General features: G+C 36.6%; 2 protein-coding genes across 2 annotated transcripts; one reads left to right on the top strand and one right to left on the bottom strand.

The window, feature by feature from the left end:
• Positions 1-5108: 5108 nt before the first annotated feature.
• On the top strand, positions 5109-5662 carry LOC103988626 (uncharacterized). The gene has a single exon (XM_009407208.3). It carries the CDS (start codon positions 5177-5179, stop codon positions 5468-5470), a length of 294 nt encoding a protein of 97 aa, XP_009405483.2. The 5' UTR covers positions 5109-5176; the 3' UTR covers positions 5471-5662.
• Positions 5663-9074: 3412 nt separating this feature from the next.
• Positions 9075-10502, bottom strand: LOC135639703 (chlorophyll a-b binding protein, chloroplastic-like). Its single transcript, XM_065153569.1, has 4 exons — positions 10308-10502; positions 9942-10127; positions 9301-9853; positions 9075-9218 (listed from the first exon to the last, which is right to left on the bottom strand). Exons 1-4 carry the CDS (start codon positions 10484-10486, stop codon positions 9201-9203), a joined length of 936 nt encoding a protein of 311 aa, XP_065009641.1. The 5' UTR covers positions 10487-10502; the 3' UTR covers positions 9075-9200.
• Between the last annotated feature and the right edge of the window lie 3437 nt (positions 10503-13939).

The raw sequence follows: 13939 nt of genomic DNA on the forward strand, positions 1-13939 counted from the left end.
TAATCGATGTCTGAAGAAATACTCGAGAGACTTATGCAAATGGCCCCTAATATAAGGGAGATCCTTCCTCTACTGTTCTACATACCTATCCTTGCCCCTTCAATATATAGTTGTCTCATTAATGTTCATTTACAAAAGTTAGTCAATAATTATTAATCGGTTAACAGATGAAGGTTTTAAAGTGAGTTAATAAAATGAAAGCTTGAACATTTATAATCTTACAATCCAACAGAACTCTTATTGATCCATGATAATCATAGGGTTCTTTTATCACTTATGAAAAGGTGAGGAAAAAATGCACGATCATTTCTATGAAAATACATAACAATTTAGCTTCTCTGATTATTGCCTCTGGTATTGATATAGATAATTTTGGTCATTAATTTGACATGATGAAATTGATATATTTTTTTTGATCTTTGAGTTTGAAAAAGGATAGAGAACCTAGAGCGATGTATTTTAGGAGTCACAATTCAATGGAAGAAAAAATTTTCTAAAGAAAAAAAACGATTTGTATCTCATCTCGATTCATTCCTTGTAAAAACAAAATGCATCAGATGCGTTCAATAAAATCTTTCCAATGGTCATTAGGAAGAAGATGATATACTTATATTCTAGATGGATTTATTATGTGTGGAGATATGTTTTACCTAGTTAGGATGCATAAAATATTTTGATACTTATATCTAGTGCATATGCATAGAGATGTTTTGCTTCACTAAGGTGTAATAAACTATTTGCTTCATTAAGAGGACAATTTAGCTATGTAAAATGCTTTCATCATATATTTTTTGGATGCTTTTATTTATCCTAGACAACTATATCACATGTTTTGGTCGTGATAGATATGATATGAGATGATATGTTCGCTGTTATGTTTTATGCACAAGTATTCTTTTTATAAACTTATGTTATTAATTTAATCACTAGTGAATGTGTAATACAATATAAATGAGTCTAGTCCTTAGTGAGTTGGGTTCAATTTCCAAGAGGATGTTTTTTTTTTCCCTTTTATGCTCAACTAAAGGCAAGCATTTTTATCTAATTTTAGTGACATTGAGCACTCCCATGCGAGACACACTTATCTCAAGGAGAGTATTAATTCAATTTTAAGGGAGGCATTCTTCGTATCTTTTACTTTTAATATCAATCGAGCAACAATCGACTTAGTCGAGTCAGATAATACAGACTTGAAGATGTAGTCCACTTGAAGACTAATTGAGGCACAACCTAGTTTAGGATGCTAACATTGATGAAGATGTATCTAATTTTGATCGTCATAAAGGACATGACCTTTTCTTTTATGATGTGAGGATATGATTGTGTCAAAAAAATAATCATTTTAAGTATGCAATCGAATTAAAAATATGATTATAAAAAAGAATATGATCATTTTGAGGATACAATCGACTTAAGGTGTAATGATTATAGATTTGAATGATAAACTTAAAATTAAAATTTAAAATATTGATTTAAATGATTCTTCGGTTTGGTAGTCAGCCAATTTAAATTTTTCGATCCCTAATTGCTATGAACTTATCTTTTGGTTTCGATTTTGTTTTTATTAAATTTGGAATCCTACAATCGGTTGATCTGCTTTTTCTTGTTCTAAATTTTGATTCTCTCCCCCATCCCTTAGATCGGGTTTGCTAGTCAATTCTCACTAATAAAAAAAGTTCTTTTAATTCGTGTTAGATGAGATGTGAAATGCCATATTTATGAGATGTGTTTTATCGTGTATAATTGATTGATTAATTAATTAAGTTTAAAATAGGATAATTGATATAGATGTTTGAACGAAATAGTGTTATGCATATCTTGAAACATGTTACTTTCTTGATATGCTAAATTTCCTTACGATTCTGGGGCATTTCAAATTTCGTGGTGACAATATCATGTTTATATTTATGAATTTACTTAATACGTGTAACTATTTATCATTTTTTATTTTGATAAATTATAAATATTTATATTTATTGATTGACATTTGACTATGTATGTGGGTTATTTAGACACATGAATAATTATATCATGCATAAAAAAAATTACATGATTATTTTTCATGATAGATACATGCTTAATGATATGATTATATTGTTGAATCTTAGATTTTGATGATAAAATTAATTAATAATGTTTATGATCTGATTTGTATTTTGAGTGACGTAGGAAGTTTCAACCGAGGAAAGACAATTAAAGTAGGAAGAATCATGTTAGGTCGGAGTGGAACATATAAGAAGATTAGACATCGAGCCGGAGGATCGATCGACAAATCGGTAGAAGACTTCGGGCCATAGGTTCAGGCATCGGGCCAAGAAGAGCGAAAATTACGCCAAAGAAATTGGAGTTGCGGAGGTCAATTGGCCGATTGGGCAATAGGCCACAAAGAAGACAATGCACTGAAGAATCAAACGAGGTATCGATGAACCAATGATATGTCGGACAATATTTAATTTAGCTTTGTAATAATTGTCTAGATCGAAGTAGGTTTTAGATGTAATTGGGTTAAAATTAAGTCAACTCAATTAGATGCTAATTGGGCTAAAGTTTGGACTGTGTTGGGCCAAGTGAAAGGCTCAAATAATGGCATAACAAGTGAAATCATCAGTGGCATAATTTCCGAGACTGTGTCAGTGGTGGTATTGCCTAGTGGTAGAGTGTTAGGCGGTGGTACAATCAGACTAGGTGGTGGTATCGCCCAGTATCAGTGCTGCAGGCGATGGTACCGCCCAGCACTAACGATGGTACTACCCAACACTAATAGTAGTACCGATAGTACCCGAAAAACTCGGGATAAGATTAGTTTTTGCTCCAAGTTTGAATCCATTTGAAGCCTATAAATATCCCTCTCATCCTTGGTTAAGAAATACAAGCACATAGAACTTAAAAAGTGGGGAAACACTATAGCAATAACTTGAGAGATCCCCTCATCTAGTTCTAAAGTTTATAATTCTATTCAGGGAAGAGTGAATGCTTGTAAAAGGTTGTCTCTTAAACCCATGAAAAGGAGAAGACATGTGTAAAAGGATAGCTGATCTTCACCCGTTGAAAGAATATTGTTAGTGGATACCGATGACCTCAACGGAAGAGGAATCAGGAATGGATGTAGGTCACGATGATCGAACCACTATAAAACTCGGTTTGCTTTTCTATTTATGTAATTTACCTTTACTGCAAACTGTCTTACTTGCTTTACTTTTTCATTACACTCTTCAGTACGCTTTCAAGTCAAGCACATTTTCGATATGATTTTTATCGAAATGAAGATTTTTTGAACCAATGTCATTTTTATCTACCGCACTAATTCAACCCCCCTCTTTCCTTTATTAGTACCGACTCGATCCTAACATATATAATATATTAAGATGATCTTACTAAAGGCATAAAGAACTATTATCTTAACATCATCCAAAGAGATATGTTTTTAGCTTGAAGAACACAACATTTATATTGCAGGTTCTCGTGAAAGATGTTCAAACTGATAATAATATGATGATTGGTCAGCTAAAGAAAAAATAAAAAATAAAAAGTATATTAGTGTCAAAATGGAGTTTAACTCTAACTCCTATCCATAGGTAATTATTTATTGCTCTTATATAGAGTTATAAAAATAATATATCTTCATAAAACACTCTACAGACATCCTTGGTATGACTGTCTTATACAAATGATTGTATATGACCGTGACTTAGACTAAGGCAATCACTAAAAATTATCATGCATAATTAAGATTTAGCATATGACTAATAACGCGTAATACCATAATATAGATATCAATATTGTGTGTGATAGTTGAAATCTAGTTCGAAGAAATGTAGTTCTAAGACTTGGCTTATTCAATTTCCTCCTATAAAAAATATCACACTTAGTAAAGTTTAAGTCTATAAAGACACTTCACCGAGTAACTTAATATTTTTTATTTATTTAAAATTTTAAGTTTTGTGGGAGATTATTATAGATTTTATTTAAAATATAAAATCTCAAAAAAATTTATTTATCATTTATTTATTTATTTCCTCTTAATTGTTTACTGTTGTGGGTTACTTTACTGATATTTATTGGTTATGATTAGTTATAGTGGTTATGATTATTATTACCCCTAGTTTCTTCTGACGGAGAATTTAACGAAAAATCTTCTCTTAATTATTAAATCGGATTTAATGTTATTGTAGAGTTCTTACCCAATAATATTGCCGTTGATAGATGGCCAGCCCTCATCAGGAGACCACCTTTTTAATTGGGAAGGTGGTTATTGAACTTGTTGAGGAGGAGGGGACCTATAACCTGGTCAATCTTTGCTTGCCGTTTGACTCTGCTCTGGTCAACCATCCGGACCAACTGGAAGATGATCAATCACTAACTCAAACAATCTAATTCATTATCCGAACCGATCGACGATATGGTTTCTGGTTTTTCTTTTGGTTCAATCAGTCAGTCCAGTCCAGGTTTTATAACTACGATGAGAAAAAGGAACAGAATTGTTCTCTTTCACGTTAACCAGTTGTCATCGTCTTCTTGCTTTCTGCAGTAACACAATGTGGATATTGTAGAATGCGAATTAGTTTGGAAGAAGATTATGGAGTACACGCACTTGCTTCAGACACGGATAGGATAGGAACAACTCGTTTATCCCATGCTTCATGTGAATCTTTGGGCATGAAAAGCATTGCTCCCGTCTCCTATGTCGTGAAGAAACTGGCGATATCTCTCTCTGTCACTGCGGTCAACGTGTATCGGCGGAAGGCTGCTGCGACAGTAGAACAGAAAGGTCATCGTTCTCCTTTGGTTTGCTCTCGTCACCTCTTCCGAATGGTCAAACAGAAAGGTCAACAAGCAGATTTTAAAGACCCGGAAGACAAAACAACTGATGGATGCATGCATGCATGCTGACTTGTCCCGGTCAAATGAAGATGCATGCAACGATGATCGGTTCAACGCCAGCGGTGAAGACTTTTCTGCACTCCAAGTGGAACGATCGGGGGAGAGGAGAGTGCTGAGAGCCACTCGATCATTGGTTCTTCGAGACCCACTCAAACACGTCAACGTGTTCCACCTACTCCCATGCGTTCCCTGCGATGGTCTTCGACTCCTCCTTAAAAGAAGGCCGAGCTCGCGGCGTCAGCGTACTGCTTCATTCAATCCTCGTCGCCTCTGCCTGCTGTCGAGAGGGAGTTGGATGGGTCCTCTGGTGCTGGCGTCTCAGTTGGCCGCCGGCCTGGGCGTGCTGGCCGGTGCGGCGATCGTGAAGTCGGCGATGGAGAGTGGCCCGATGGCCGGCGGGTTGCCACGGTGCGCGACGTGCAACGGGACGGGCCGCGTCGCGTGCCTGTGCTCCAGGTGGTCCGACGGGGACGTCGGGTGCCGGTCCTGCGTCGGCTCCGGCATGATGCTGTGCCGGAGCTGCGGTGGGTCGGGGTCCGGCCGGCCGCTCCCGATTCATGTTCCGATGCGGTCCACCCGCTCTCCATGACATGAGAGATGAGCACCATGTGTTTGTATATATGACCTGAATTATTGATGATGGTGACTCGGTGCCTATAATTTTGTATTTTGTATTTTGTATTTTTTTTTCCATTTCACACATCTTTTTTATTACTCTCTATGTGACTGATACATTCAACAATATAATTTAATGGGAAAAATATGCTAAACTTATGAGTAAGATATGCTCTTTTCTTTAAATCTGAGAATACTTATTCCTGGAGATGTTATGTTGGTAGAATAAGTATCTCTGTAAGCCGGGCTTAATCTATGGATCTAATGCTAGAAATTACTGGTAAATTGACTCAAACATTACTTTTTCTTACCATATTTCCCGAAAAAGAATTCTTTAATTTCATGTCTTCGTATGAGTGCTTCTAAGGTTTCCTTTCTTCCTATTTCTGATATAGCTCCCATAGTTAAAGTGAGTCTATCGTTGCTCGGTAACTTGGTTACGCTATTATGACAGAAGAGCAAACAAAGTCATGGCGATCAGCAGCAAGAAGAAAAGATATCACATCACTATTTTAAGGTTTTACTCGTATATTGTTTCATCAGAAAAAACTTGTTATATACATTATTTTCTCGTTTATATTAAGGTTTTCGAGTGGGTTCTGAGTAGTTCAAAGAAAGTTCATCGAGGATGATGTTTGGATCTTTGGTAGAGGATTTAGAGCAGATCTTAGGACGATAGATAAACACAAAAAGAGTAATGCAAAGCAGATCTATGATCATTTCATTACTGCTTTCCCAGGCTTTAAATTGTTCTTAGACATTCTGCTTTCTTAATCACACCATTTGATTGATTCAGAAATAGGCAAATTCGATTTGGTCTCGGTGCTTCTGGAATATCTACGCGGCAAATTCTCTCTCAAGATATTGAAATGTAATGTAAGTTTTTCCAAGTAGGATACTAATAATAATAATAATAATTTTTTTTTTATAACAAATAAGCCGGAAATAAGTAGTGAAGATATGTGGATATTTTATTCTGGTTGTAGATGCAGATTTTGATGTTTGAGAGAAGAATGCAATATCTGATTTCATAGATCCCCATACATAATAAGCTCTCTGGTCCATTGCATCTCAAATCTTTTCCTGCTCTCACATTTGTTAGTGGCCTTAGTTGATACATCTTCCTCTTGTGCAAGCCTTGCGGATCTTATCCTCTATCATCTAAGAAATGTGACCAACAATATCTTCTCTGCATATTTTTATTGGAAGTCATTGTCATTTCGGAAGATATTTTCAGAATTTGATATAATTAAAATATTTTTTTTCTTTTAATATATGCATGATTCATCAAAATTCTCTCAAACCCATCCCACCTTTCCATGGCCTTAGAGCCAATGATATTATTATTTTATGATGGTTCATTTACTAATTACTCCCCTCTTGTGGTTATCGATTTTGTTTTCATGAATTTTATGTATGCTATCCTCTTTGTTGGATAAAATACTCACTCTACCTTTGACTCTCTACATACATACTGAATACTATACAATATGAGACGATCTACAAGAAGTGAAACAACAAAAGTATTATATATATATTTTTTTCTTTTATCAAATTTGATGCACTTGAGATGATTTTAATATTTAACCACAACACTTTGATTCTTATGTAAAAATGTACAATAATATTGCATTACCAATCATCCCTCGAGCTTAAACTTCTCTCAGCGCTACATCAGGTTGGATTGGAGAGCTCTTGGCATTTAAGATAGCCATTGAATCCAACTGCTATTGGTTTTCTTAATGATTTTTCTTTTGTTATTCCTACTCATTCAAATTGTTTATGGCATCAAAATAAAGAAAATAGATGTCCATTATCATCACACTGGTCTTTCTCATCAGCTTTTGTTTATTTATTTGTTCTTATGTGGCCACTGATTCTTTGCTTGGATTTTGTGTTGTGCATGCATAACGTGTAAAATAAATAACCCCAAGTCAAGGTTGCATATTGATAACAACCTTGAGGATTTTTCCAAATATAGAGGAAATATCTCTATTATATTGAAGGAAATCCTTTAATTTGTTAAGGGAAATCTTACATCCTAACTTGTATAAATAAGAGAAAGACCGAGCGAAATCCTTCATCCTAACCTGTATAAATAGAAGAGGGACATGTGAATACAATAAAGCTTCTTCAATAAAACTTATTCAATAAATTTTTTTTAATAATTCTTCTTTATCTTCTATTCTTTTCAACACATATGATTAATCTTCTCAAGGTTTACCAATTATGTGGCTTAAGCTTTCACTTACACATCATTTTATCAACCTGAATCTTCTTTTCAACTTGGTAAAATGATATCCGTGCCTAGTCATCGATCTATCTGCCACTGATTTAATAAGTTGTAAAGATTGTAGGAGACACTGATGAAGTATAAAAATTCTTCCTGGTTTTCTCTTGGAGCAATAAAAGGTCCTCATTGGAACCCTAAAACATGATGCCAACATCTACAACAAATTTCTGTGTATTGAAGATTAGCTAACAAAATAGAATATGTTGAATGCACCAAAGGTTGGATTATTGTATTCATAACCATGCAGCATTTCTTTGAGCTCATAAACTCCTGTGGTCCTAAAAGAGATGAGATAAAAACAATCGATCTGAGGCAACTGGTTTATGTTTGTCTGCCCACACAAAAAAAAAGGAGAACAACGTAGGTACTTTGGTCAATCTTCTTAATCACACTTCTGAAGGTGTCAATTATTATGCAAAGTGCTTGAATAATTAATGGCAATTTTTGTTTGGCTTAACAAAATGTATTCCTGCATGTCTTTTATTTTTTCTTTTTGGGGATTGCAAATATTTTTGGATTTCTAAACTGTTTTCCACAAGAAATTGAAGCATGGAAAAAGTTCAATATAAAGTAAAAGTACCTACAGATTGCAACTCGATTATTTTATAAATATCTCATACGTTTTTAAGCTTTTATGGGGATATAATGTGAGAAAATACTAAGATTTCTCTAGTAAATTTAGAAAGGATGATAAACTTGTTTGAGGTTTATGTGAGGAAGCGTAGAAAAAGATATATGATTAAGTTTAGGTTAACTTAGGGAATTTATTTATGGTTTAATCTCACAGGATGAAGAAGAATCTAAGTTTTGTTTTCTCTATGAACACAAGTAAATAGTGTTGAACCACATAAATTTTATCTCGAGTATTGTGGGTATATGTTTTATTATTGATTCTTTGGATTGTTCTTTTAGTATTAATTGCCGAGGTAGATGTCATCAATCGTCAATGACCATTGTAAGCTAAACAAAGTTTTTGTTCTAGTTGTAATTCGGTAGCACCCTAATCTGCCATATATTTGCCTTCTTCTACTGGAAACGCTTTGTTTTATGTGGCTTTTATGAATAATATTGTCTCGTTTCTGCTGGAACTTTAAGACCACTTTTTGTTCTCTTTTAAACCAAAATATAATATTAATCTGCGATAACTGTTCATGGAATTGATGCCCGAAAGATGGCAGTAGAATTTCTCTTATTAGTCAACATGTTTTCTTGTGAGAAAGTGGATTCATTCTGAAACATCCGAGGCTCAACTTGTTCTTTCTTGGCCACAGGCAACGAAACGATGTGAAGCAACATGTGAACTGTCCATTGCTACTTATAATAATACATCAGCAGAAAGATGAATCTGTTTTGAGGTTACATTCAAGCATTCAATATTGCACCGCTATTTTGAGACAGCTCCGACACTGATTCACTTGGGGGTGAAAGCCTGCAATGCAAAGTGAAAGATCAGAGAGATACGTGCATGGATTTGCTGGACAGGAGGAAGACGAAGAGAGTCCACTACTTACAGCGAACACTGTTGCATGGCCAGGATCGGCGAGGTGGGCGAAGAGGTTGTCGATGGGACCCGTGCCGGTGTATATGGCTTGGAACCACGCCCCCATCACCGCCAGCATCGCGAGTCTCCCGTTCTTGATCTCCTTGGTCCTTAGCTCCTTGACCTTCTCCGGCGAGCCACTGCCCCAGCCGAGGGGGTCGAACCAGAAGCCGCCGGGGTAGCCGACGTCGGTGCCGGTGAGCTTGTTGTTGGGGAAGATGGGGTCGGTGTTGACGCACCCGGGCTTGATGATGTCCGCCCACCGCCTCCCCTCGGCCCATCCGATCAAGATGAGCTCGATGACGAAGAGGGTGGTGGTGTCGGTGAAGTACTCCAGCTGGCCGGCGGTGTACCATGAAGGGGTGTTGAGGATGCCGATCTTTGTGAGGAATTCCGGGATGAAGATCCCGGCGGCTCCCAGCATCGCCCACCGGCAGTGGACGATCTCCGCCTGCTGGTTCCACCTCAGGCTCTCAGGGTCGGATCCAAGGCCCAGGGGATCAAAGCCGAAGTCTCCCGGGAGGCTGCATTCGTCAGCAAGGAACAAGCGGAATCAAGATTAACTCCATGTGAGTGGAGAGATGACGAGGAGAAAGGGAGCGACGACTTCACCTGCCGTCCAGCCATGGCGGAGGGGTGCTGCCTGGGAACCAAAGCGGTCTCTCAGGCACAGCTGCAGCGGACACCGAGAAGGCCCGGCGAGCAGTTTTTGCCGCCCACTTTCCCTGCCTCACCTTCCTTCCTCCACCAAGGAACGATGCCTTGGTCGCGGCAAGAGCAGCTCCATTCTTCTGAGAACTGAAGCAAATCCATTGGAAGCTTAGAAGGACATCAACCAGAAAGAGATAGGAATCCCAACAAGCAATGACATGAGAACAGAAAGAAAGGTCAGCAGCGGATCCTCAGTTCAACCATGGCAACAACATATACTTGCGTTGCTCGAGGACAAGTGTATAGTTACAGAGTATAAGATCTTGCCTGGCGACTGCTGCAACTGCAGAGGAGGAAGCACAGACGGAAGCCATGGAGGAAGCTCTCTCCGATCTCTGGTTCTGGTAATAGCGAGAGGAGAACGGGAGGCACCCGTTTAATGCACGGAATGGGCTTATCTTGGAGAGATAGGATGGCGGCTTCCTGAGGCTCTTATCTCGCGACATGTGGAAGAGGGAATCCAAGTCTTGGCTCCAAAATCATCATCACGGTTGACATGGATACGCCATTGCGCGTCAGCCACCCAATTATTAGGCTTTCTGCTGTCCAAAAGATCTGGAAATTTGATTGGAGTAAGAAAGAAGAAGAAGAAGAAGAAACGGAGGAGGACCTCAAAAATGAGAGAGGGCTTGGCCCCATCAATGAATCAATCAGACCTCAATCGGGATCATCAACTGCCAATGGATTTCCTTGCAACACCATTTCACTCGATCTAACCTGACCTAATCCGACTCATTAACACCTCTGTTGGTAGCTCTTGTTGCATAATTAATTAATTAATTAATTAATTAATAGGATATAAATAAGGTCTTTAGTTGATGATACATGTCAGATTTGAGTTGAGACAAGAGCAGTGTCGAGTGGGTTCTTAGTGGTCCACAAGAGATCGGCTTGGGTTTCCATCGTAATCGAAGTAGATACGTGGGCACGATCTCAGTGGCCCAAATAACTACTGCAGAACTCTAAAACACTGCAACATTCATCGGGCTGTAAAGGTCGACAAATCTCACTTTATCAAGACTCGAGGTTTTTTGAGTCCATTTATCCATGTCACGGATTGATAGAGTGAGTTGACAGTCTCCCTTTGTGGCTCATACCTACCGCATATAATTGGAAAATAAATTAGATGCTCATGCTCACATTGCACGACGACAGAAAGCAAATGCGACAATCTCAAAGCTGCTACCAGCCCTCAGAGACGGCTCTCAGGTCTCGACTGACCGTCTAGCGAGCCAGCTAAGAAAGCTTAATAAATCATCGCAAATCAATCAGCAGTATAAAATTCGTAAACATTTTCCAGATAACAGCAAATGGATTATAAGCCACATTATATTCCATGCAATAATTAATAGTCCTGGAAAGCGCCTCTGCAAGAAAGGTAACGCTAACTTAATTCAGCCTTTTAACTGCAACACTGCCATCTCTTGTACCCAGCGGTCTCTGCGATGTGACGATCAGAATAGTCCAACAAGGTAAAACTAAATTAATGAACCTTTAACCGCAACAGGGTCATCTCTTGTAGCCCAGCAGTCTCTGCGATGATCAGAATAGTCCAGTAAGTTGGTTCGAAATGTTCTCAGTCCCAAAATTTCGATTGTAAGATCTTATTTAATTAGGTAAGATATATTATAAAAAAGAAGTTCATGTTAAAATAGGATTCCTTAAAAGATAATCTTGATGGGAGGAACTTCTCTATGATTAAATGCTAACAATTGGTATCAGATCCATCAATCTAAGAAAAGAAAATACTCTAGTTCTCCTTGTATATTGATATCTCAGATCCGACGATTAGGCGCCTATAGATCAGATAAGGTTTATTCTTCTGAACAACAATAAAAGGTACGCATCGTAATATTGTTAGATCTAATTTTATTTGATTTCAATCCTGACATAAAAGTTTTTTCGCATTACAAACAGTATGATTAAATGCTAACAATTGGTATCAGAGCCTAGGTTCTTGAGATCAAATATATTAGATCTATTATTTTTATTTACGATGCTTGTATGATCCATATTTCATCGATTGTTTTGTTGTCAACTTGCTGGCAATGTTAGATTTGTTGTAAATGCGATCTCCAATAATCGTGAAGTAATAATAGTCAGCGTACAACCAACGAATCTACTGCGTTGGGCAACGTGCGCGTCGCAGCACAGCAAGCGACGGCCGCACGCGGGCAGCACCACACCCATGCAACGGCCGCACGAGGGCATGCGTCCATGTGATGGCCGCGCACGGGTAGGCTGCATCCAAGCGGCAATCTCTCATGTGCAGAAGTCACGACTAAGCGACAGCCACGCACAAGTAGGAGCCGCTCACCGGCGGCGGTCACACGCGATTAGGCCGGCAAAGCGACGGCCACACGTGGCAAGAACCACCGCAGCGGTCGCACGCTGGTAGAGGCAGCCCCGCGGCCGCAACGACGTGGCAACGCTGCACATGCAAAGGCGGTAGCGCTACAGATCAGATTTTTGGGCAAAATCTCAGTTTTGCCCTAAGGTTTCCCTTTGGTCAAATTATAGCTTTACCCTTTTGTATTTTATTAATATCCTTTAATTCTTTTGATTGTTCTATCCTTTACGAATCTCATAATTCTAGTTTATATCCTATCAAATATTTACAGTTTTACCCTTATAAAATTGAGAATTCTAATTTATATTCTCAATTATAAAATTGATAAATATGATTTATTATAATTATGATTTAATTTAATGATGATTATATTTTGATTATTTGATTGGATTTATTTTTTGATTAAAAAACTATAAATTAGGTTTACTTTTATAGTTTTCTCATATGAATTATTGATTATATTTTAACACGTGATAAATAAAATCCAATTATCATTTTTGGATATTCATTTGATTATTCAAATGTATATATTTTTAAAATTATGAAATAATATTTATCTTTCACATGAAGACATGATTTATATGTTATCATAATAATTTTTTTTTTTTACTGATTAATGTTCAATAATTATTATGGTTGTTATTCTATTATTGAACCGCTTCAGCATAAATCAAGATAAATAAATTTATGAATATTATTTATAATTTATCTTCATAAGTTTTATCCATCGATAGTTGTCAAAATAGCCTAGGATGGTAGACTTATGATATATGAATTACAATAAATGTCTTATCATTTATAGGACATTTTAGATTATATTTTATATTTTTATATTGGTCCTACAACCACCAAAGTGACATGGATTAATAATTTATAAAATACATTATGAAATTAGTCTTAAATGACATTAAATAAAATAATATTTACAATGGTAGCATGAATTAACAAAATTTTAGTGAATATTATTTATAATTTATCTTCCTATGTTTTATCTGACCGATAGCTACCAAAGTAGCTTGGGATGATATGCTTATGGGATATGAATTACAATAAAGTTCTTGTCATTCATGAGATATTTTAGATTGTATTTTATCTTTTTGTATTAGTCCTACAACCACTCAAGTGACATGAACCAATAATATATAAAATACATTATGGAATTGATCCTAAATGACATTAAATAAAATAATATTCACGATGACATATATAATTAGGAGATTTAGATAATCTCAAATAAGAATCTATTTTAAATAGTCATGTGATGAGATAGGATGATACTGTTTTGGATATCCTTGCAGTTTATGGTTGTATACCCAAATGTAACAATACTATTCCATAAGGATGGTATCAATCATCCATAAATGATCTTGAGTAAACACTAGATATGTCAATATTTCACCCAAAGGTGAAATATAGATGATATCAATAGTTCATCATATTTTGGAAACTCAAAACATTAATTTTATATTATTACAATGGTATTTTCTTCATTATATTTTTATAAATGTCTTCATATTTTTTTGAAATAAATGGCTTAGAGCATATACAA

The sequence above is a fragment of the Musa acuminata genome, chromosome BXJ3-6 (assembly GCF_036884655.1).
Source record: "Musa acuminata AAA Group cultivar baxijiao chromosome BXJ3-6, Cavendish_Baxijiao_AAA, whole genome shotgun sequence".
Taxonomy (NCBI): domain Eukaryota; kingdom Viridiplantae; phylum Streptophyta; class Magnoliopsida; order Zingiberales; family Musaceae; genus Musa; species Musa acuminata.